This window comes from Pungitius pungitius, chromosome 4, assembly GCF_949316345.1.
Source record: "Pungitius pungitius chromosome 4, fPunPun2.1, whole genome shotgun sequence".
In the NCBI taxonomy this organism is placed as follows: domain Eukaryota; kingdom Metazoa; phylum Chordata; class Actinopteri; order Perciformes; family Gasterosteidae; genus Pungitius; species Pungitius pungitius.
In genome coordinates, this window is record NC_084903.1 from 20,322,708 (window position 1) to 20,346,303 (window position 23,596).

Sequence of the window (23,596 nt, forward strand, 5' to 3'; positions counted from 1 at the left end):
TATAAACCGTGGCTCTTGGAAAAACATCTTGTGACAAACTGCAGACATAGGAAAACATTTATTACATAGCTGTACAAAAACTCAACGTCACATTTGTTCACATAAAGGCCATTACGTATTTATCATTATTATCTACCCACAATTACAAACAAAGCGACAGCTTTAAAAGGTAAGGCCACAAGACAAATCGAGTTTCAGTTTGTCCCTCATCGCAGGACTTATGCAGACAAGCAGAATATTCCCTCCCAACAAGAGGACGTACATACGGCACATTGTGTACTTGTCACATAGGTAAAATCAAACACCACACCGCCGGATCCCAAAAGATCACATGAAGAGCAAAGGTGTAGATCCGGTAACTAAGATTTGTCCGGAGAGTGAAACTCCTTCTACTGATGAGGAGTTTTTATATGCATTCATGTCTGTCCCGTGTACCGCCTCCCATAAGTCCTGCTCATTACACAGTAACAGAGCAGTGAGTCCATCCCGTCTCCAGATGGGTTTCAAATTCCCATCCAAACAGAATCCATCGTTTTGTGTTTAAAGGGCCAGAGAGATATTTAAAAAAAAGAAATGCTGTATTTGGCATTAGTACAATACACTTGTTTTCTTTCCCTCTATCGCAAACATCTAAAGTTAAAGGACACACAAAAAAAAAAGTGACTGATCACTAGACATGAATGTATGGAGAAAAACTACCGACGGGCCCATCCTGAGCCGCTCAACGGGTCCGGAGTAGGAAGCGTCGAAGCCGGCAGATTTCATTCACTCACATTAGCAGGAAACGGCCGCCCGGTCCCTCGCGGGCACTTTGTGGAGTCCGTGAACCTCCGGGGTGCGAGGTGGGGGGGGGGGCGCCTCAGCTCAGACCCATCCCTTGCTGCTTGCTCATGTCGGTGCACAGGAAGAAGGTTTTCAGCTCCCCTTTGCCTTTGACGTTGATGAATCCCCGACACTCGCACGAGTAGCCCAGCTTCTGCAGCACGTCGGACGTTTCCACCGTCACCTGGAAGCAGGCGAGCGCGTCCCCCGGGTTAACGACATCTATTGTGTGTATTCTAGGCCAAACGCTGGGTAATGGAATCAATTATTTCCAAAAATCCAGCGGGGGGACTTTCTTGCGCACGGCAGTATTTTCTTATTAGCATGAAGCGTGAATCGCTGTGCAGTCACAGAGGAGGAGCGATGTGGGGTCGCAGGGCAGAAGTTAAAAGGGAACATTTGCCACCTGTTACTGTGTGTGCACGTCCGATTACTGCTGATGGGGAAACGTAGTCATCCCCATCAAATTCCCCTTTGAGTACTACATCCAAAGCTGCTGCTCCCCGCAGAGCACGCGGCAAGTTCACTACGTCTGATCATTAAGAAAATAAATATACTCACGGAATGTACAACTCTGGAAATATTCTCAGAAATACAGCCGTGTCCCTCTCTTGCATCCGAACAAAAGACCCACAGTGGAATCCTCTACATAAATCCTCATTTACAGCCAAATGTGAGCATTGAGCGGCACCATGTTGGAGGACAACCGTTACATTCAAATTATAAAGGAGGTCACGCGAGCCGTCTCTGAGTGGTCGGCGGTGACAGCATCTACGGCTCCCTCCCCCCCCCCCCCCCCCCCCCCCCCCAGAGACAACTAACACATATATTATATCCGACCCTCGGAGAACGGCAGATGTTGGCCTCTGTCTGAATGTACCTGGATCTTCCCCAGCTCCCCGGTGCTCTCCATCCGGCTGGCCACGTTCACCGTGTTGCCCCAGATGTCGTACTGAGGTTTCCTCGCCCCGATCACTCCGGCGATCACCGGGCCGTGATTGATGCCTGGGAAGAACAGCGAGTTACTGTCACTGTAGACTCATTGATCTCAATGCTTCACCTGTCAGTGGGTCTCTGGAGGAGTTGGACATAAAATGGATGTCCCAAACACTTCTGTTTACTAAACAAAGCTGGATTTTGTCTCGCAGTGTTTAAACTCCGATAAGAAGGTTGATGCACATTTCAATGTTTATGCGTTATGAATGTTTTTATCTTTGAAGAAACGTAAATGTTTTAAATAAACCTTTATACTGTAAGCTCTCCGTTAAGAATCAACTTTCAGGGAATAACAGTGCCAGCAGACACAGACAGACGTTAAAGTTGGGTTCTGTCTCCATTTAAAGGCTTCACTTTATTGAATAGTTCGAAGCTTTTGAGTGGAAATTTAAAATGCGCATCACAAAGCAGTATTTCTGTCAAAAGGTTAGAGATGTCGTACTTCACAACCTAATAATCCAGGGAATGCAACCGCTCTCGTGGCCAGGAGCGCTGCACAGGTGCCAACTGCGCACGTTGTAACCAAGGCAACCGGCCGGGTCCGTCGGCCCTGACGGAGCGGTGCACACTGCGGTGCAGTATTCAGTCAATGAAAGGTCTGTGCTGAAGCTGTCACTCACCCACACGGAGCCTGAAGCTGTTGAAGGAATGCCTGTTGATGCCGTCCAGCTTCCCGATCAGGGCGATGGCAAACTCCACCATGATGCCAATCTGGGCCTGCTGCCTCTCTCTGTCCTGTGAGCACACGTATAACAACATCAATGTTATATATATCTATATATATAGATATATATATATGACCCGGGTCTGGCGGTAGCTACTCCACCTGATTGTTCTCCTGACCGGGCGTCCCGCTGAGCCCTGCAGCCGCCATGTAGGTGCTGCCGATGGTCTTGATCTTCTCCACACCGCTGAACTTTGGTTTGGACAGCAGCTAAAGGAAAACAGAGCCCAGCTTTAAAAGATATCGACGTGACGTCATCTGCTGGAAACGAGCACTCCCTCACATTCCCATCCATTCATATTTCGACAGATGGGGATGTTTCCCTTGTGCCTCCTTGCAGTTCTGACCTCGTCAAAGTCAGCAATGATCTCGTTCAGGAGCCTCAGGCATTCCAGACCCTCCTTGTTGATGTCACACTCCGTGTAAAATTCTTTGAAATCCGGCACGGAGGCGAACATCACACAGACGCAGTCATAGGACTTATAATAGAGGTCCTGTTGGTGGGGGTGACATCAAAAACACACACACACAAAAAAAAAAAAAAGTTATTCCTTTTACCCCGAAGGAGGGAAGAAATGTTCCATAAAAGCTCCCTCGGCTTCTACTAGTTCTGTTGATGACTTAAAGACAGTTTAAGGTTTGGGCCTGAATTCTTGAACGTTGATAGAAGTCGAGTAAAGTGCTGAGTAATGTTTCGCCAAACTTATTTCAGACTGCAGTTCCATCGAGAGACTTTGTGATCAAAGCGGCAGCCTCACCTCGTTCTTCTTACTCTCGCCCACAAACAGCGCTGCCACGTGGGCCGGCAGCACGTTCTCCAGCAGCAGGCGGTTCAGGTTCTCCCTGGTCTCGATCTCGTCCTGCTCCGTGCGGTTCTTGTACTTCAGCAGGAAGTCCTGGCGGAAGCAGGACTCGTTCTGTCGGGCACAAACGCAGTGAGCGAAGAAAAAAAAAAAAAAACTGCATTTGTTGCGGTTTCTTGGTTCCATTATAAACACTCGGAGGTGGGGATTGTCCTCACCTGTTGTGAGATGATGAGCATGGTGACCAGGAACAAGGTGATGTAAATGCAGCTCATCACCTGAGGGTGTTTCATCAGCCCCAACCATGTCAGGACGGTGTGATTTTCTATGCTGCGAACAAAAAAACAAACAACAACAACCCTCATGGCTCGACTTTGCTTCCATTTGCGCGGTTTACACTCTGGTGAATAAATGTGCACCGTCTCTGAGGAATCGTGACTCTAGCATTTTATAACCAGCTGCTCTCGATTTACCTGCTGCAGTTGCCGTTGGACTGCTGAGCGTAGAGAAGGATTCCGTAGAACTCAAAGAGTTCCCTCTTGGTGCTGAGGATGAGGATGTAGTACACGGTGGAGGCCAGGACGAGGAAGAGCACTTTGAGCTCAAAGCTTACCCGCAGGAAGATGCCGCATGCGATGAGCGACAGGATGCAGCAGTACACCGAGTACTGAGGGAGAGAATTCACGTGTTCGGTTTCCCATTCAGTCCTGATATTTAAACGTTTGGTCATTGCCGACTGGTTAAACAAACCCATCGCTCACAGGCAGGTAGATGAAGTCCAATCCCGGCTCACGGGAAGCGTTTGCCACGACAGCGGAACATTCCGGCACACGCGTCTCGACGAAGCACTGCAGAGGCATAAAAGAAAGATCAGAGGGACGGGCGACGCGCTTTGAAGATCAGGCGCAAGCCCGGGGGAAAAAACCCGCCGCCTCACCAGGTTGAACACCGCCAAGACGACGATGGCCGCAGTGGTGACGGTGGCCAGAGGGAGGCGCACACACGGCCGCTTCACCACCGCCTCGGACACCGCCGGCAGCCACTGGCACCTCGACAGCTTCTCAGGCAACAGGCGCTGCAGAGGAGAGAGGGGGGGGGGGGGGGGGGGGGGAGATAAGACTCAAACAGGCATTTCACACAGGCCGGGCATCTGCAGACGTCACGCGCGAGGGACGTCTTCCTCCGCCGGGCTATTTCCAGGGAAGGAATCCGTCTGCGAAGGGGCCCCCGGTCGCCAGGTGTCGTGGGCCAGGTCAGGAGGTCGGCCATAGAAAGCTACGGTGAACGCACAAGGGGAGGGGAGGGGGAGGCGGGGGGGCGGGGCGGCTTCCATCCCAGACCGAGTGAGTCTGTCCCGGCCTTCAATAACAAAAACATTTGTCTCTTGGTTTGTGTTCTTGGCGTCTGAACATCTTTGTTCTTAATTTGCGGAGGGATGGTTTAGTTATGGCCTAAAAAGCGCTTTGGACTTTTTGATCCACCTTTGTATTATTAGGACAGTTCAACCACAGGTGGATGTTTGTTTGTGTCCAGTGAATGAAAATCCCTCCAGGCATTCCCAATACATCACATTAATGAGAATAGGACAGAAGTGAGGCCACAGTAACCTCGACCTTTGACTTTTTTTCTAGATGTGTTTTATTTTGAGATTTAAAGTTTGTTCCATGAGCTTGGAAACATGAGTGCAAACATCAATGTTATTAAAAGCACAAGGTCAGTAGCTGTTTTGGAGTTTGCGATCAAATCACAAAATTGTCTTTTTATCCAGCATTTAATTTAGAAAAAATAAGGAATGTAATTTGAACATTGTGTGTTGCCCGAAAAATGATAGTGAAAAAAATTACATCCTGTGGGAGGACTTTTGGACACTTATTCATTGTGTGTGGCATTCACAGACCCTGAAATGTAATAATAATAAGAATTTTACATTTAATTTTCCCTTCCGAGCACACAGAAATTCAATTAGTGAAATACCATGTTGTGAGAAAATCATTCAAGTTCGGGTCAGGGCCAGCATTAAAAAAAAAGCCGATGTGGGCTGAAAGGTTGTGATGAAGGAGCGATGGCAAAAACCTGTGAGGCTTTTTTCCGCCCCCCCCCCCCCACCTTCTACCAACCCAAATGCTACCTGAGAACAGCTGCCCAACTTGAACTTCAACCAGGTGAATATCAAAGACTTAAGACAACGGACCTGGAAGTGCCCTGCAAAACAGATGGCCAGGGTCAGCAGCAGCAGGCAGACCAACACTCCAAACGACGCCCCCAACATCTGCCGACTGAGGGAGACCAAGGAAATACAGAAGACTTACGGACACGGACCTGGGGCTTTTGGGTAGGACTTAAGGGAGGGAATTCTGGTCATACTCACTCCTTTGTGACAAACATCTGGACGAGAAAGACGCTGAGGAAGATGCCGGTGGCACAGCCAACGTAGTGTTTGAACATCGGCAGGTCCAGGGCTCGGTACTCAGAGGAGGAGAAAAACACGCCCTAAAATCTCTTGATCAGCAACAGAATGCTTGGATGGAAATGATGGAGGTGTGGAACGTTTTAACGCAGATTTGTGTTAAAAACTTACCTGTTTTTCCAGATCCTTCTTTGGAAACCACAGAGCTAAGCTCCCGTTCTCTTCAGACTTGGACCACTGCCTGAGAGGCAGAAGGAGAGCTTTAGGACAAGGCTAAATTATGTGGACTAATCCACGACAGCACCATCTTGATAGCAATATTTCTATTAATTATGCTTAAATGCATTTGAATAGTTATGTTTTAATTAGTATTTAGGCCCAGCGTTTAGTCATAGAATCACTGACATCTGGAGGATTCATCACCAGAGGACAATAAATGCCAATAAATTAAAAAAGATGACAATAAATTCATCACACACCAAAGAGATAAACGGAGCCAAAAAATGTCAGCGAAAGAAATGTATCACATTGGCATGCCTAAATATATTGATTTATTATACCATTAATGCTATTTCCATTCAATCATCAAAGTGCAAACGGCTGGAACATTTCAACTGGGAGAGAAGAAGACTGCAGCCGAGCCGGTCATCATTTTCATTCGATTTGGGCTATGTTATTATTAAATACATGACACGTGATTTCACGTGTGGTGAAAATGGAAACGGGGCTTACTTGCTGCTGAGCTCATCTATGGTGGTAGTCATCTCGTTGTGCAGCTCTTCATCAAACTTGCTCTTCTGGGATTTGTTCCTGCACCGAAAAAACGGCCAAATGGACAATTAGGAGGAGGCAGGCAGACAGAAGCAGTCGCTGAAACAGGCGCCCGGGAAACCAGATCAACTCATGCAGGTTACTCCGGTCCAACGTGGTTAATGCCATTCCGAGCATTAGTGCGAGAAAGGAAAAAAAAAAAAAAAAAGTACGGTCTTGTGCCTTGTGAGAGGGTTATCCGGGGAGCGAGAACTGCGTGTTAGATGATCCCTGTGTGGGATCCGGCTGGGGGGGGGGGGGGGGGGGAGCTCGGACTCTGTCCATGAAGGAAGCGCAGCCTCAGTGTTAAATGGGAGCATGTGGACCCACTCTCGGGACGGGAAAGGAGCAGTACAGGCACTCCACTGCTCGGGTTAGTGTCGGGACACCAAGGCAGCAGTTCTCAACCTGTACGATATTTGTTATTTGACACCGATTTATTGATTGCTGGAATGACTTAAGACATGTTTGCCTCTACTCCACCTCCAGACAAAATAAATACAAAATCAAACAATATTTAAATACATCCTGAGAAACTACATGAGGCGATTTCTGGTTGGAACAGCAACAGTCAAAAGTTTGGACATGCTTTCTCATTGAAAACTACCTTTGACTGTTACCGTATGTCAAAAAATAACCGTCTAAAGTTTACATCTTACAACACGCAGCTCTGAGCGTGCAATCCGTTTGTTGTCGTCTTCCGGGGTTTCGTACGCCAAAAGGGTTGAGAACTACTGCACCGAGGGACCAAGGGCCCTGCAGGCCACGATGCCGCCGCCGCCGCCGCCCCCCCCCCCCCCCCACACTCACTTATAGCTGCTGAACGGAGGGGCGGGAAAGGAGAACGGTTCCTCTAGAGACTCATCCAAGCTGTCCAGCAGTGAAACACAAACACAAACCCATCACAACAAAGAAGTGGTGTGGCCCTAAAAAGAAAAATAAAATCTCCACCCAAAGCGGCTAATAAGAGACGAGAATCGTTCTGGTGAACAAAAGAAGCACACGCGTGGGCGCATCTCTTTTCTTTTGCACTCAGACGTGTTCACTAGCTGCGCTGCAGGAGAGAGAGAGAACGCATGAATGAAAATCAAGAGCATAAAGATCCGTTCCGATCCCATTGCTCCAACCCGCAGTGTTTGTGTAGGTGAGCCCTGCCCGCTAATCAGAAGCTTCACTTTAGACGTCTCTTTCCGCGAAAGGCTCACTGCCACGCCGGGCCGAGGGAATCGAACCGCAGCCAACTACAGCGGTCCTCGGCTTGCGTTGTTGGAAGCTAATGAAAGGGCTCGTTAAGGAGCGCCGCGGCAACGCCTGCCAAAGTTATGGGGGAACGTTTGGGGACCAACTCCTCTCGCACATGATGGAAACATATTTTTCAAATGACGAGAACCTTCACTCCCACTGGGGTGCGTTGAATGTAATAGATGGACATGCGTAGTCAGTGAGTTTCTTTCCCCATAGCACACCTCAAATCTCATAAATACCACACAAAACATCCTGCATGTTCATGGTAAGCCTCTTTAGATGAAACAATCAAAATGACCTGAAACCTGAATGACCGTCAACTCTTCTCAGCATTCACCTGGTGCGTTATGTTAATCGCTCCGTGTGTGTTGCTGAACATGTTATTGTTAAGGAAATGATGGGATGGAGCGATGACCAGTTGAGATTCCATGAACGGTCGGGGGGGGGGGGGGGGGGGGGTCCTGGCAGGAAAAGGAAACACTTGGCAGCTATGGACCAACAGGGTTGTTGCACAAGCTTCAGTTACACTGTTAATGTGTGCGTGCGCACTCGCTCCGTCACAGTTCAATATATATGCAGCTTCAAACAATAATAGTCACCTCTCGGTCATCTTGGAGCCGGCGGCTGGTCGCAGAGGGATGTCCTGGAAAAGACAAGAACCTATGATGTGCGTTGAAAACTGGCAACACGGAAACTTAATTTATTCAAATTAATTTAAGAATTAAATTCTATTATCAACGATGGGAATAAAAAGGATTTTAGCAGCAAAAAGTTACCACAACAAGACGATGAATGAGCTGTTGCCCTGTGAACGACTAATAAACCGTCTCCTCACCTTGGAGCGGGACTTTCCGTTGGCGATGGCGTCCGCGATGAAGCCCTCTCGACTCTGAAGGTGAGCAAAGGGTTTGACGGCGCCCCAGGACTCCAGGTAACGGGTCATACGCACCGACGCCCTCATCTTCAGACCGTCATTCACCCGAGGTTTGGGCGCGTTGCGGCTGTTGGACGTCGGATCCTTGGACTTGGACACACAAGCGCACGGGATTTAGCCGAGGCGGGGACATCAGGGTGAGCACGTTCCATGACTGAGAGTCACTAGAGAGCTCAACTATCGGCTCAACTATCTTCTAGGAGTGTCTGTGGAAATCCAGTGCAAGTCTTACGAGTTCGGGGTTAGGTGGACGAACAAAGGACTCACCCGAGGATCAATGACCAGGTGGGTTTGGACGTTGAGCTCCTTCAGGTAGGGGTCCCTGAGGTGGCCGTTGCCGTCTTCCACTTCGTAAGCCTTATTCAGGTGCTTCAGAGTGGCCTCTGTGATGTGGACACGTCTGACCGAGGGAGTAGCAGGAGAAAGATTTCATGGGCGCTCATTTTACTGCAATGACACTATTGTTATTTATTTCCTTAATGAATTTATTTTCAAATCTAACATTCAGAATATCCCGTGAATTTTGTTAAATTATTACATAAGGTTACGTTAAGGTAAAGAAACATTTTAATTGTTATAATGTAATGAGTTTTATGCAATTCATCTCATCAGAGTTGCATTGTGTTTCAGCATGTAACTGAATGTAATAATAATATTAATAATATAATAAATTAATAGAAACAATTATCCAAAATATGAAACGTAAATGTCTTTAAAGAGCCATGAAACTCATGATGTAAAATGAACACAGCCTACCCCGGAAGGCCCCCGGACTCCATGTGATTGGCCAGCGTGACGTCATGTGACCAGACGTCAAACTGCCACTTGCGAAGGCCGATGACGCCGCAGAGCACGTTGCCCGAGTGCACGCCCACTCTCATGTTGATGTCCACCCCTGTGGCCTCCCGTACCTGCCTGGATGAGGTCACACAGCAATACAAAAGCTCATTGTTTGTGTTTGCAGAACACACTGCAGCTATGATATCACAAAAAAAAACCTTCATCCATGTATTCCAAGTGTGCTTTTTGCTTTTAAAAATCGAGGGACAGAACGCGTCAATTTAGGGTGCAGGGCGACGGTTGGCAACAAACTCACTTGATGGCTTCGCACATGTCCAGCCCCATCTTGACGCAGTTCTTGGCGTGTTTCGGCAGAGAGACGGGCAGCCCTGACACGCAGTAGTAGCAATCCCCGAGGATCTTGATTCTCATGCACTCGTTTTCCTACAAGGGAAATGACGACGAGAAGGGGAGAAACCTGCTTATTTGCCTGGTAAATATTCTAAGGGTTAAATGTCATACACAAGTTTTGGCTAAGAGGTTAAGAGTTGTTCTCAATAACTAACATGAAGACATTTTAAACGACTCACCTTGGCGATTTGGTCGAATTTTCCAAACAGCTCATTGAGCATAATCACGAGTTCTTTGGGGGAACAGTCGCTGGCCAGTCGGGTGAAGCCCACAATGTCGGCGTATAGAATACTGGAAGAAAAAAGAAAAAAAAACATACAGGAAGAGTCAGTAGTGACAACAGCGGCCTTCGAAGTCGCCATACAGGAAGCTGACACCTGCAAACCCCCCCCCACCCCAAAAAGAACCCCATGCAACCAGTGTCATTGTTAAACTTCCAACGACCCAGTGAACACAATTCATGTAACTTCTGTCCATCTGTAATAATGTCCATGCTGTTTACAAAAAAAAAAATATGAGGAGACCCGTCCCGTTGTTTCAATCTGTCAATCAACTTTAAAAACTGATCCGAATGACCTGCTGCACCGTGAAGCACTCAACCAGTCTGGAGTGCAATGAACCATTTTTTGTCCTCTAAATGTTAGAGTGTTTTTGGCCCATTATGACCCATTATGAAAATGTTGGCTCCTGAGTTGGGATGTAGGATTTCAGGCAAAAATTGAAAGGAAAAAAATAAAAAAATCCTCTGCCCATCCTCCCATTACCCTCTAGCAGACCCCATCAGTGACTCATTACAAAGCCTGTCTGGTTCAGCGCTGACTCACAGGTTGTTCATCATCTCAAGCTGCCCATCATTGGACCCCAGAGGGCCGCGGTTATCTCATCTGACGTCTGAAAGACCCCCCCCGCCACTACCAGCTGGGAAGTTCAACCTACACCGGGGGCACCAGACTTACAGCACGATGGGAAACGAGGGTTCACATCCTTTCAAACTATGTGCATTAGGAATAGAAAAATACCACAAAATGCCACCAAAGACGACGCGCAGGCCGCTGGTTTTACTTTACCGGCACCGGGCTGGTTGGATTTAGGCGGCCTGGGAGAAGCTCGGTAACTCACCGGGTGGAGCGACCTCACTGCCCCTTTGTGCTCTGACTCCTCACTCAAAAAAAAAATAAAAAGGTACAATTGGCTTTCTGGAGACCAGCAGAGGGACACAGATGCCGCACCTGTTTCATTGGCTGACTGAAAAAGGGCCAGGTGCTCCGTGAGAGAGACGCTGCAGCTGCAGAGCGGTCAGACTGCGGTTATTAAAAGGGATACGTCAGGGTCGCCGTCATTCAACGCCACGTCACTAAATGAACATAATGGAACTCGTACTTTCTGTGTTCACCAGGACCTCTTGATCAAGGGCATAACCATGGTTTAGACATTGGGGGGGGGGGGGGGGGGGGGGGGGGGGGGACGACACAACCCCCCAATGCTTGGTTACGCCTTTGCTCTTGATGGTGAGAGACTAAAACTTTACTGTCCAAACCTTCTAATAGACAGGATTGCCTCAGTGGATAGTAACAGCTAATTCTGCTAAATTAATAAAGACGCTGGTGAAAAAGGATTCATGACTGGGTCGCCGCTGTGGAAACTGACAGTCATCATGACCTGTCTTCACAATAAGGGGCCAGGCTTCTGCACTAATTTCTATGTATTTTAAGAAGGTTTGTGGTTCTACCTGACGTTCTCGTGCCGCTTGACGTAAAGACTGTGGAAGTTGTTGTCTTTGACCAGTCGCTGTTGTTCTTCTTTGTCTTTACAGTCTTGCAAGCGCTCCATGATCGCAAGCTTCATCTTCATGGAGATGTAGACTGGAAGCACAGATTGCAGCAGGTTCTCCTGCGAAAACACACACACTCACAGTGAGTTACATCAATGCAATTTGGGCGTGGCAGGTTTATTTGACTGTAACACTCAGTGCACATTGAGGAGAAGAAAAATGCCACCTGGGAATACACACACACACACACACACAAACACACCTACTCACACCAAAACACATAGACAAGCACAGACTCCTGCACCCACTTTCGTCAACATCACACTCTTCAATATCCAGCATTCGGCTTCTGTCCCATGAAGCAGAACGAGCTGTTGGTGCTTCAGTACCAAAAGAAAGCGTTTAGAGCAGCGGTGTTTGACGAAGGCACGTTGGAACAGGTTTAAATGCAGGCAGTGATACCAAAGCGCTTCAAACGCCGCGTCGCCGTTCTGCCACGACAGCGAACACGACGAGGGAGAACATTCCCCGCTGCTTCAGCGCGTGTCATTAATTCAGTAATAAAATACCACCAGAGTGAGGCTGGCGTGATTGTCAGAGGCCCAAGAAGTGTTCAAAGTCCAATGGCTTGATTAAGACAGAAATCTGAAGAGGCAACTTCTCAAGAGAGGAATTAATCCCTCTTCAAAAACCACCTGAGGGGCCTTTGAAGGGACTTTTTTTCCTTTATGAACTGCGCTTTAAGATCCAAGCAAAGAGCCCTGTAAGTCAAAACGACGTAATCCGGCCAATAAAATCTGGATTTCTTGCCATGAGGAGTGCGTGTGAACCGTGAAGTCCGATTCCTTGAAGTAATTTTCAAAGAGGATTTGGATCTGGGCTTCAGGCGGTGGGAGGGGGGGGGGGGGGTCACCTGAGGACATTTGCATGGTTGTTTTGAAGCCAGTGTTCGTTTTGGCTCTCCGAAGTCTCCAGGTCACTGTCTTTGTCTCCTAATTCACCAGAAATGAAATCCCCCAAAGAATCTGCTGTAGCCAACACACCTCTTCCTTCACCACGCAGCGTCGGTTTGCTCAGCATTACAGCAAGAGTTCAGATTACTTTTCACTGTAGTACGGATTAGTTTGCTTCCCGGTGTCGAATTTTATCATGTAGTTCTTTGCCGAAGCCAAGTGTGCTGTCAGAAAGCCTTTTATTTCCCCGGAGAGCTTCTGGACAATCTCCAGGTTTGTGGAGACTTCTCAAGGACTCAAAAGAATAAAACGACACCTAAAATGAATTTATCTTATCTTGCAAAGAGGTGAATGTGCTTTGACTCAAAGCATCCCAGCTTTCCACATTTGATTAATTTTTAAATGAGTAAAAATAAACATACAAATTGGAATTGACATTTTAAGTCTATGTAAACCAAAAGTGAAATCACCCAACTTGAATCATCACTTAGGGATCAGGTTGTGACCACACAAAATGTGGGAAAGGTCATGGCCGTCAAATACTCAATTAAGGCGAGGGATTTTGTGATTTAAGTTTCTATTTTTCTAAAAGAATGTGTGTATAAATGAACCTTTTCAGTTTCCCACTGAGTCTTGAGCATAACAAATCACCTCCTATAAAGCAGCCTTGGTCTTAACTGTAAGATCTGCACTTGATGTTTAGATTATATTATTAAATACAATATTTAGTCTTATTTGAAATCAATATAAATGACTTTCAATACTAATGTACAGAACATATCTGGAGCATAGAAAAAGAAGAATGCGTTTTCAATTCAGTGGCATGCATGTACATGGGTTCCTCATGGGTTCCTCATGGGTTCCTCGTGGATAAACGGCCATGATCTTATGTCCCTGTTGTCTTTGGTCCTCAGGCTCTCCTTTATGAGCTCCGATTCAAATGTTAACGTAAATATCGTTCCTTCGTCTCTTCCTAGGCAACCCAACCGCTTACCCGGCGCCGGACTAAGCCACGGTGGTTTTAAAAAGGTCTCCAAAGTCAAAGCGAGAAAGCGCAGATGCATCTAATTTAAAAGGCATCGCAAGGGAAATCCAATTTGTGAAGGATTTGTTAGTCGCAATGAAAACATCCACAGAGAAGAGTCAACATGAGGCCAGCCGAAGGCAAAGATGAAATAAAATAGAAAACAACAAGCCCCGACTAGCAATTCTGATCATTAGTCTGTAATGTTTGTCTCAGTTATAAAGATGATGCAGAAAAATATAAAAGACGTTACAATTTTCAGCTACACTTTTCCTCACTAATAAAAAGGTTGTTATTTAGTGTAGTTATTTTCTTAAAGAAATACTACGAATATGATTGTTTTCTTCAGGATACAATTCAGCCACTTGTTAAAGGAATCCAGTGTGTTTCACACACCTGTTGTCTTTTTTCTATCTCCAGCTTCATCCGCATACTCAGGCACCTCAAGGTGTCTTGAAAGGTCTGCCTCAGGGTTTTCTCCATCAGGACCTTGTGGAAGGCTCCCACCCCGCAGCCACACAGGAACACCAGGGCATTGGACAGCAGCTGCAGAAACAAGACAAGGTGGCAGACGTTAGCATGCACGGTGCTGCTGGCACGCAATATTTGCAGGAAACGCATGCTGCAGCTATTTATGTATATTTGTATACATTTTTAGTTTCTCTTATATTGGGCATAGCTACATCATTTCATAGTACAGTTTAACTTAATTTAAATTCGGGCTGTCAACATAAAATGAATTAATGCAACAAAATATTTTAACGTAGTTAACGTACGTTTGATTACTTGATTGCTGAAAACCGAAACGGCTGCAGTCAGTTACATCAAGAAGGACAGAGCTTTTTGCATTAGAAGTGAAACAGAGTCAAACAGAGTCTGCAGAGGACCACCACCGTGTCCCTAAAAGACCTTGGTTTGAAAACGCCCTGGATAAATGTGGGGAGATTGTTGGCACTTCAAACACAGAAGTTCAACATGTTCCACTAGGTGGACTTCTGCCTCCATGATGATCAAATGTGTGTAGTTTTGTGTTGAAAATAACATTAACAATGTGTAAAATAGGGGTTTTCTAAAGTGATTACTCATTACTTGTAAGATTTAGTCGTTAGAAGAAAAACAAACATTCTTTAAAAACAACATTGTAACAACAACAACATTCATTAATCGCCATTCATCAAGATGAATGAATTTCAAAATGTGCGATTAATTAGTTAATTTTTTTTAATCTATTGACAGCCCTACAATAAATACCTTGAATCTTATTTTTAATTTAGCATATTTGTCTGAATTCTGCTTGTTTTTTGGGGGTAAGAAAGTAGTTACACACAAACCCTGAGCTGCAGCTTCAAAGGGGAGATAACTTGAACACATATAACTGTAACCCATTTTGGCGTTAAGCCTTTAACACACGTCTGCAACGTTCAGATTGAACTGGTCTCACCTGTTTGGCAAGGTCAGGAGGGTGGTTATCGTCGTAAATGGTGAGGCGCACTGTGAGGACCACGACGTGCGACAACGAGGAGATGATGCTCAGCGCCACGGCGTACCACAGCTGGAACGGCAGCATGGTGTACACGGTGAAGATGATGAAGAGGAAGAAAGGCACCTGCGGAAAACACGAAGGGATCCCGTCATTTCAAGAAGCCGAGACCCCGAAAACGAACTCGTTTGATAACGCAGAGTCATCCGGCGCCTTAACAAAAAAGTTTGGGGAGAGGAGGTTACCTGGTCCCACGGCAGGATGATGGGGCCGCTGAAGATGAAGGTGTAGCCCATGGTGAGGTGCGTCGCCCACACAATCAGGCCCAGCAGACGCCTCCATCGCTGCGAGAGCATCTCCGTGCACACCAGCATGAACACGGCCAGGAACACGCACAGGCTGCAGCTCACCACGCTCACAAAGGCACAGTGTTCCTTCGCGCTCTGTTCCGGCAGCAGGGAATGAACACACGTTTTATTACAGTAACATCCGTTCGGAATGTCATGGTTTTTCCCGTCAGAGGCCGCTGGACCATAGAGGTCAATGCGGCGTGGCCCCACTATTATGTGCCCAGTGATATTTGTTAATCTGCGCAAAATATAGGCTTTTCCTGCACGTCCTCTCCGCTTGTCTCCGCGTCTCAGCTGGGCTCGGGCCCAAGAAGCCCAAAAGAGGCGGGCCTAATAAGCAGTTAGCCAATCACTAATTAAAGCCCTTCGCCGCGACATCCTTTCAAGAGTCTCACATTTCTGGTTTTATAGCATAATTCCGCCAACTGGTTTCAAAGAAAGAAAATAACTTAAATCCCATTGAAAATCTATGGAAAGAACTGAAGATCAAGATTCATAGAAGAGGCCCACAGAACCTTCAAGATTTGAACACTGTGTGGAAGAATGAGCCAAAATCACCCCAGAGCAAAGCATGCGACTAGTTCCTCCAGACAGGAGGCGTCTTGAAACTGTCATTACCAACAAAGGCTTTTGTACAAAGTATTGAATAAATATCAGTAAGTGTGTTCAATACTTTTTCCCTGTGTCATTTCACATAACTTCTGAACCTCTTGTTTTGGTTTCTTTGAGTGTGTGTATTACTTGGGGTGTTACCAACATCTGGTGAATTTCATGCCAATAGCTCTTTTGGAAATATATTTAGTGAGAAAAAACATATACCTGATTTTATATAAATATATTTATCCTTTAATATATTTATTGTATGATATTTATATTGGATATTAATAATAGTTAGTGTATATATATATTGATATACTGAATTGTTTGGCGCATGGTGGCGCATGGAGTAGCGTGATGCCCTGGGAGCAACAAGTTTGACAGTTTGAACCCCGGCTGCTCCATGTGCCATGTTGAAGTGTCCCTGAGCAGGACACCTGACCCCTAATTGCTCCCAAGGCAAAAATGTAATGCATGGGTTATAATGCAATGAAAGCTTTGGATAAAAAAAAAAAAAAGACATGTAATGTAAACGTAATGTGTGAAGATGTCCTTATTATGTTAAACTGTTGGAATACAAGTTAAATGTTTAACTGCAAAGTAATAATGCGTGTTTCATACCTTTTTTTGCATTGAATCAAACTGGGATGTTTACTGAAACTGATTAGCTGGCCTTACATACAAAAAAAATCCAATCCAATCTTTTTGTATGGTAAGTCTGTTTGTTTATCTACCCAACTGTATTTACATTGGAATCGACTGTCAAATGAATGAAATGCTTGCTTATAAAGAAACGTATTGCTTGTTTCAGACGGGTACAAGATGCACAGCCATCGATTTTCCTCAGCAGTGAGACTCGTGTCGGGGTTTGTGCTGTTTGCTGCAGGCCATCGTCTTCCTGACAGAGTTACTGTGCAGTGAGAGGACAGAGATCCGGTGCATTTATGTGCGTGGAAGCATGTTTGTGAGAACATTTGTCCGTGAGTATGTTGTGCATGGACGCAACAACTGTGGTCGTCCATGCGAACAATTGTGTTGGCGTAAGTGGGAGAGAGAGAGAGAGAGAGAGAGAGAGAGAGTCGCAGGGAGAGCACGAGAGGAAACAAGGGGTTAAATGAGAGCTTAAGAGCGAGACAGACGTACAAAGTCAGTGTTAATGGATCTCTGCTCAGAGAAGGCCATCTCTGCATTGTATGTTGAGCTTTCTGGTTACCATGGCAGCGCATGGAAAAGGCCAGATCTCAACTAAAGCACTACGCGGCTGTGGGTCTTGAAACCTTTTTGCGGGCAGAAAAAGAACAATTAATTCAATAGAATTAGAATTCAATTCTATATGAATAAGAGCCAAAAACCCGTGGACAGATATATTCAGAATGCTCAAAGCATGGCACTCGAAAGTCTTCTTCACATTTGTAGGATATAACATTGATGTCACAATAACCTTTCTGCATATATGTTTGTGGTGGTCTCCCTGATCTGTACAGATAAACATCAATGATCACAGTGTGCCGTGTGCAGAACGTCTATTGTTTCTCTACACTAAATGTGCACATGTGTGTTCCTGCCAGCGTGACGCATTCCTGTGATGAAGTCACATGGGAAGACTGATAACCGGAAGGAATGCATCACCTCTAATGAAACGTCATCTACGTCCACCAACGTCCTCTCACAGCTCTTAGAATCATTTTAAGAGGACAAAACTACAACGTGAATCATCCCTCCAATCAGGGCCTGAGTCTGGTGGTGGTGCCCCCCCCCCCCCCCCCCATGCCCCTACCAGGCACCCCCCCCCCCCCTTTGCATTTCAACAAGTGTTATGCAAGCTCCATCCCAGCATTTTCTCTTAACTCTTCTGTACCCCGGGCAACTGTGTGTGTGTGTGTGTGTGTGTGTGAAGCCAGCGGACGAGAAGGAAGGAGGGGAGGAGGGGAAAGAGAACGGAATGTGTGTGTGTGTGTGTGTGTGTGTGAAGCCAGCGGACGAGAAGGAAGGAGGGGAGGAGGGGAAAGAGAACGGAGGGCACGGGTGATGGTTTGTCCAGTGATGGATGAGGTTGTTAGTTTGAGAATTTGAGAACATTTTAACGTCACAATTTACAATCCGGGAGTAACTCCGATAAATGAGACAATTGCGGGAAGTGGAATTGCGTGTTTGTGAGTTTGTGTGTGCACCAGCGAGAGACAAAATGAGGATACTTGTGTTTACATCAATGAGGGATGTGGCAGTTTCAAAAGGACTGGAAGATCTTTATGTACCAGGACAATGGCTGAGTGAAAGGGAGTGTGCCCGAGATGCAGCAGTAACACAATAGAGGGAAGGTTACGATGCTTTTTCCAACAAAGGAAAGTAATTTAATCTCCGGGGGGACGGAGTCAGTTTTCTATACGACTATGCTGCCCTGACTCTGAATGCAACGCTACCTGCCACCGTGCCAACATCAACAGCTCATCGGGCGGGGCCAATTTAACCTGCCTCTTCCTGCTCAAGATCACAATCACCGGCTCGACACCTTTGACAGCTACATTATTTTAACCAATGTTTGTTTTCTTCTCTTCAGTATTTAAATAAACCCTAAAAAGGGAGGCTTTGTTTTAAGCGCAGCACGGTGGTTTATTTGGCACAGAGACAAATAGAGTCTGCAGGCATATTTTGCACTCAAGTACTTTTGCGCAAAACTAAAGTGCTGCCAGCCACTGTTGTGTAGCTCGCCGTGACCCCTGACCTCACTGTGGAGAAAGGCAAGGCACTTACCTGAAGGAGAAGTATCACCAGCAGTATTGAATGTACCTGATTATGTTTGACGGCTGCATTTCCTCAACCTGATCCTTTCTCTGAAGCAAATGAAAGATATCTTCTGTATTCTCGTGTCTATTTCCCGCGATGCCCTCCTTCACATTCAAACAGTTACACAATCACTTAATCACTTCCAGGCAGCTCGACTGCTAGTGAAGGGGAGTTGAGTGCATTGTTTAAGTAGTTGTTGGGGGAGAGGAGAGTGTTTTTCATTTGTCACAGTTTCACGGCCGACGTCGAGGTTCAAACTGGCCGTCCAGCCACATCCTGCTACATCTCTCAACGTTGTGCAGGTGCTGCCGTCCTAATGGGCCGCATTGGTCCAATGTGAAAATGACGTCGGGCCGGGCACCTCGGAAATAATTCTCAACGCAACTACATTTTTGAACAATGAATACAAAAAAAAAAATCAGAGGAGCTGTTGATATAAGGCCTGTCAGTAGAACACCAACACTAGCAATGATCTAAATGCAGAAACACGTAATTGAATCAACACCTCCACCTATACATAGCTGACACGGGTCCGCTTGCAGAATGAAGTATGTGTCATAGGAAACCACATTGACATTTGTAACTACTCTAACAACTAAAAATACGCACAACACAGCCTTTGTTGCACAGTCATGTGGCCTCCTCGCTACATATCTTTAAAATAATGGATGGGTATTTATCAAACGTTGTTGTTTATTCCATAAATGTTGAACATCCTTTAACAAACATAATTTCCCATAATCCCTCGACATTAAATTCTACAGAAGAAGTGATTCCATGACGGGGGCCAAGGGGGCGTGGCTAGCTTACATGTGTCCGTCACACCAGCGGAACGTTTTTACACAGCAGATATTACAACTATAAAATTGCCATTGCACACTCTACCGCTCTCGTAGTCTTTTAATGGGAGTAGTAGTTTTTGTGTATTTCTCACTAAGTAAAAGCTATTCAAACATTGTTAAAACACAAATGTTTCAATGTGAATTGTTCGAGATAGATTTCTGTCAGCAACATGCCACATTCCTGTTTAATTGTATTCATGTTTAATAGCTTGTGAATGACAGGTGCTATCCTAAAAAAAAAAAACTTCACGGATTAGAGCCATCTAATTGTTACGCGCGTTTTTCCTAAATCTCTGCCTACAGATGCAAGATTACATCTGGAAAACCAAGATCCGCTGCCTGCTTTAACTACGACCGGGGTTGCTCTTTAGTGTGTCAAATACCATCACTGAATGGATCTCAGCCTCTGGTACGTATTCCCTGAATCACTCCACAAAGGCTTTCGTGACTTTTTGTGCCGCGCGCCGAAGCCAACCTTGAAACCGCCGCACAATAAGAAGCATTGTGTCAAAGACGGCGCGGTAACTTGAACTCAACGGGAAACAAATGTCGACACCTGGGCCTTCGTGGTCGCCGTCGGGCCGCCAAAACACACGACTCGAGACGGGCCTCTCCGAGCAGCATCAAGCCACACAAGACGGGGTGTTTCTTTCAGCTTCTGGAATGTGAACACTCACCAGTTGCAGGGCGAAGAAGAGGACGAGGAGGGCGGCGCAGGAGAGCATGGAGAGGCCCAGCAGCAGCACCAGCGGCTGGTACTGGCTGATGCAGGAGAACTTGCGGTACAGCGCCTCGTTCTTCAGCTCCTGGTCGTTCAGCAGGTACTTCCCCTTGGCTGGCATGGCTGCTGCTTCTCAGAGAGGCATATCGGGTGACAACGGTGAGTTCTAGATGGGGGCTGGGGGCCGGGGTTTGGGGCCCTCCGCTGAGCTCATGACGCGCCCGTGAAACTTGTGCTCCTCCTTCGCCGTGGCATCTTGAACGCTTTCTCTCGCCGGCCTCTTTTCTCGCCGCGGCTCCTCGCTGCTCGCCGTCCCCCTAGGTCTCTCGCCGTCTCTCTCTCTCTCTCTCTCTCTCTCTCTCCCTCCCTTTGTGTCTTCTAGCCTCTGTCTGGGGTTGGCGGGCGGACCTGCTTCATCCTTTGCCAGCTGCCGTGTTGCTCCCTGCAGCGGGTTTTGAGTGATAAGCTTGGGGCCCGGGAGATACGCAGGAGCAAGGGGGCGGTGGGGGTGGGGGGGCTGTTTAAGAAAAGGGGGAGGAGAGGGATAGGGAGGGAGGAAAACGGGAGCGACAAAAGGTCACCGGTGATCCCACCAGGTCTCGGGATGTAATGGAGCGCTGGGGTTGGCAGCTCCACCACTTAAGAGGCAGATGGGAGGAGGGGAGGGGGGGGGGGGGGGAGAGAAAGAAGAGAGAATCATTTCACTAAAGGTTTGTTAGCACACACACACACACACACACACACACACACACACAGAAACAAGACATTACGCTGAAGGGAATTGTTTTTGTTGGCATATTCGACTATAAACATGGCTTAATTTCTCTGTAAAAAGGGTTACGGACCTGGCTGCAGCTTCTGAAAAGCACAGGCTGTAATCTGTGACCCACCGGGAGCATTGTGAGAGTGAGACATAAATATCACATGCTACACTCATACCTGAACTCCCTCACTTCCACATGTCTCGTGTGTGTGCAATCTGAAGTGACCCCGACGCGTGCCACTCGCTCCCTTCATCACCTTTCGATTTAAAAAAAACAAGGGGGAGGAGGTGCCAGGAGGGCTTTGCCAAAACACACAATGAGAATATCTCTTCAAAAAACAACGGAGCCGCATGAAGACGCCGACAATCACGACACGCAGTCCGCAGGATGAAGGCACATTCACCCTGATTGATTCCTTCTCATTGTTTAGATTTAGCTGAGATCGCCCGGCTCTCGCTGAGGAGAGCTGCATGTATAACGTTTGGGTGAGAGGAGGACACACACACACACACTGGCAATAGAAACAACATGAACTTCGCACCACTGTCAACAGAAAGCTCATTTCCTCCAGTTGCTAATATCGCTGTTCCGGTGTGTGTGTGTGTGTGTGTGTGTGTGTGTGTGTGTTTATCCCTCACGTAGCAACTGTGACAGATGCTATGTGCCATAAAAACACAAAAGCAAGAGCAAAAAGGAGGACAAGGCGTTAAACACAGTCGCACACACACGTGTCAGGAACAAAAAAGAAAAAAAGGCTCGTGGAGATTAAAATGCGTCACAGCGAGCGGGCGCCATCGGGTTTACCGCCACTTTTAACTTTTTCCCCCCCCCACTTTCGGCAGCCGGCTCTCCCCCAGCTCAGATGGTGGAGGCCGGGGAGGCAACGGGGGAAAGTCACAGCGCTGGTGAGGGATCGTGTCCTCCTCTCGCATCGACAGGAACCAGCTGGCCTGCAAGGAGGGAAGCCTGAGTAGACGTTTGCTGGCGTTAACACAGAGAATCATCAACGACATACCTGCCGGGCTCCTAAACCCGGGCAACGGCGTGGCTGTAAATGGCATCACGATAGGCAGACACGGCAGGAAAAGACAAGGTCATGTATCATGATCACATATGAAACATCGAAAAAACGCACAATTCAGTGACATTAAAAGGGAAGAGAATGACACTGGACCACTGGATGCTCCTTTGTCTTCTATCTGCCAATCTACCTTTTCTCCTTAGAAGAAGTCAAAGAGGAACCATCGGAATGGACACGTTTCCATACAAACAATACAATGAACTAATACAAAGAAAACAGGCGCGCCAACGTTTGATCAGCGATCCATCATTTCACCCACTTCCTTGAAACCTGCGAAGCCGTTGTTGCCGGGCAACCGGACAAGACACTTGCAGCAGGCCCCCAAACGGAGTTACGAGGCTGCAAGTTGTTTAGAATAAATGTCTTGTTCAGTTTCAGTTCACTAGTCCACAACGGGGTTTGCTCAACGACCGAATAGGACGGGTGACGGAAGGGAGAAGCTTAACAAAACGCCCCCCCCCCCTACGTCCATGATTCAGCTCAGATGACCAGGAGGCTTCGGCATTTAACGGGGTTGGTCTGGTCTTTAAAGAGGCATTTGACGCTGCAGGAGCCCCTCATTCACCAGACGTGAAAGCTCCGGGCCCCCGACGGGGCTTTTTTTTTGTAATGCTCCAACACTGAAGTTACCATGGCAAAAAGAAAAAAGCAGCGCCGTCAGACCCGCGGTTGTGCGGCAGCGACGGGCCGGGGAGAGACAGACAGGGACGTACGCTTCAATGGAGGCGAGTCTCTCTCGCGGGTCCTGGATGAATAGCTGAGGCCGCGCTCACTATGAAGCGCTTGGCGATGGTGGTGGGTGTGGGGGGGGGGGAATCTGCTCCTCATCCAACACGAAGCTGCCGGAGCGCGACTGAGACTTGGATCTGATGGCGTGTGATTCGTAGGCCGCTTCAGGAGGAACGACAGTGTGACCATGACGTGCTGCACACATGTAATGATTTATTCACCCAGGATCTACACGGGACCTTTTTTTTTCTTGCTCTTGGCGCACTACATTCTTCGGTCGTTGTCTGTTGAGCAGCTCGGGCCTCCCGGGGAAACGGGAGCGGCGGCGGCGGCAGGTATCAGCCGGCGGCCTTTAAGAGACCGCCGGCGGGCCGACGCCAGGCGCTTGTGAAGCAGGGCGAAGCAGCTGGGAGGAGATCCGCCGAGCAGCCCGACGGAGGGCACCGACGTAGCTGGGTGGTGACGCGTCTTTCGGCGCGTTAGACTGTAGACGCCTGAAAGGTGAGCGGTTGGCGCGAGTTCAGCAGACGTTTTTCCTCCCGTTTCAACCGGAGCCCGAAAATTACAC

General features: G+C 47.3%; 1 protein-coding gene across 3 annotated transcripts; it reads right to left on the reverse strand.

Annotated features, from left to right (window-relative positions):
- Window positions 1-43: 43 nt before the first annotated feature.
- adcy7 (adenylate cyclase 7) lies at window positions 44-21,109 on the reverse strand. Of its 3 annotated transcripts, none has more exons than XM_062561834.1 (26): window positions 20,411-21,109; window positions 15,406-15,603; window positions 15,122-15,286; window positions 14,077-14,226; window positions 11,662-11,822; window positions 10,112-10,223; window positions 9,838-9,965; window positions 9,498-9,656; window positions 9,009-9,141; window positions 8,643-8,831; window positions 8,407-8,450; window positions 7,373-7,432; window positions 6,485-6,562; window positions 5,924-5,993; window positions 5,714-5,811; window positions 5,537-5,621; window positions 4,283-4,420; window positions 4,107-4,193; window positions 3,819-4,012; window positions 3,564-3,675; window positions 3,301-3,459; window positions 2,890-3,036; window positions 2,645-2,752; window positions 2,439-2,553; window positions 1,703-1,827; window positions 44-1,006 (listed from the first exon to the last, which is right to left on the reverse strand). In XM_062561834.1, exons 1-26 carry the CDS (start codon window positions 20,573-20,575, stop codon window positions 860-862), a joined length of 3,327 nt encoding a protein of 1,108 aa, XP_062417818.1. In that variant the 5' UTR covers window positions 20,576-21,109; the 3' UTR covers window positions 44-859. The 3 variants fall into 3 exon arrangements, with proteins under 3 accessions (XP_062417818.1, XP_062417817.1, XP_062417819.1); XM_062561833.1 differs by having other exon boundaries at window positions 5,714-5,835; XM_062561835.1 differs by lacking the exon at window positions 7,373-7,432 and having other exon boundaries at window positions 5,714-5,835.
- Window positions 21,110-23,596: the final 2,487 nt, after the last annotated feature.

Coding starts and splice junctions, on each gene's coding strand:
- adcy7 (XM_062561833.1), bottom strand. CDS start 20,575: ATGCCAGCCAAGGGGAAGTACCTGCTGAACGACCAGGAGCTGAAGAAC. Junction 15,604..20,410: donor TCTTCTTCGCCCTGCAACTG/GTGAGTGTTCAC, acceptor CTGCCGGAACAG/AGCGCGAAGGAACACTGTGC. Junction 8,451..8,642: donor ACGGAAAGTCCCGCTCCAAG/GTGAGGAGACGG, acceptor TGTCTTTTCCAG/GACATCCCTCTGCGACCAGC.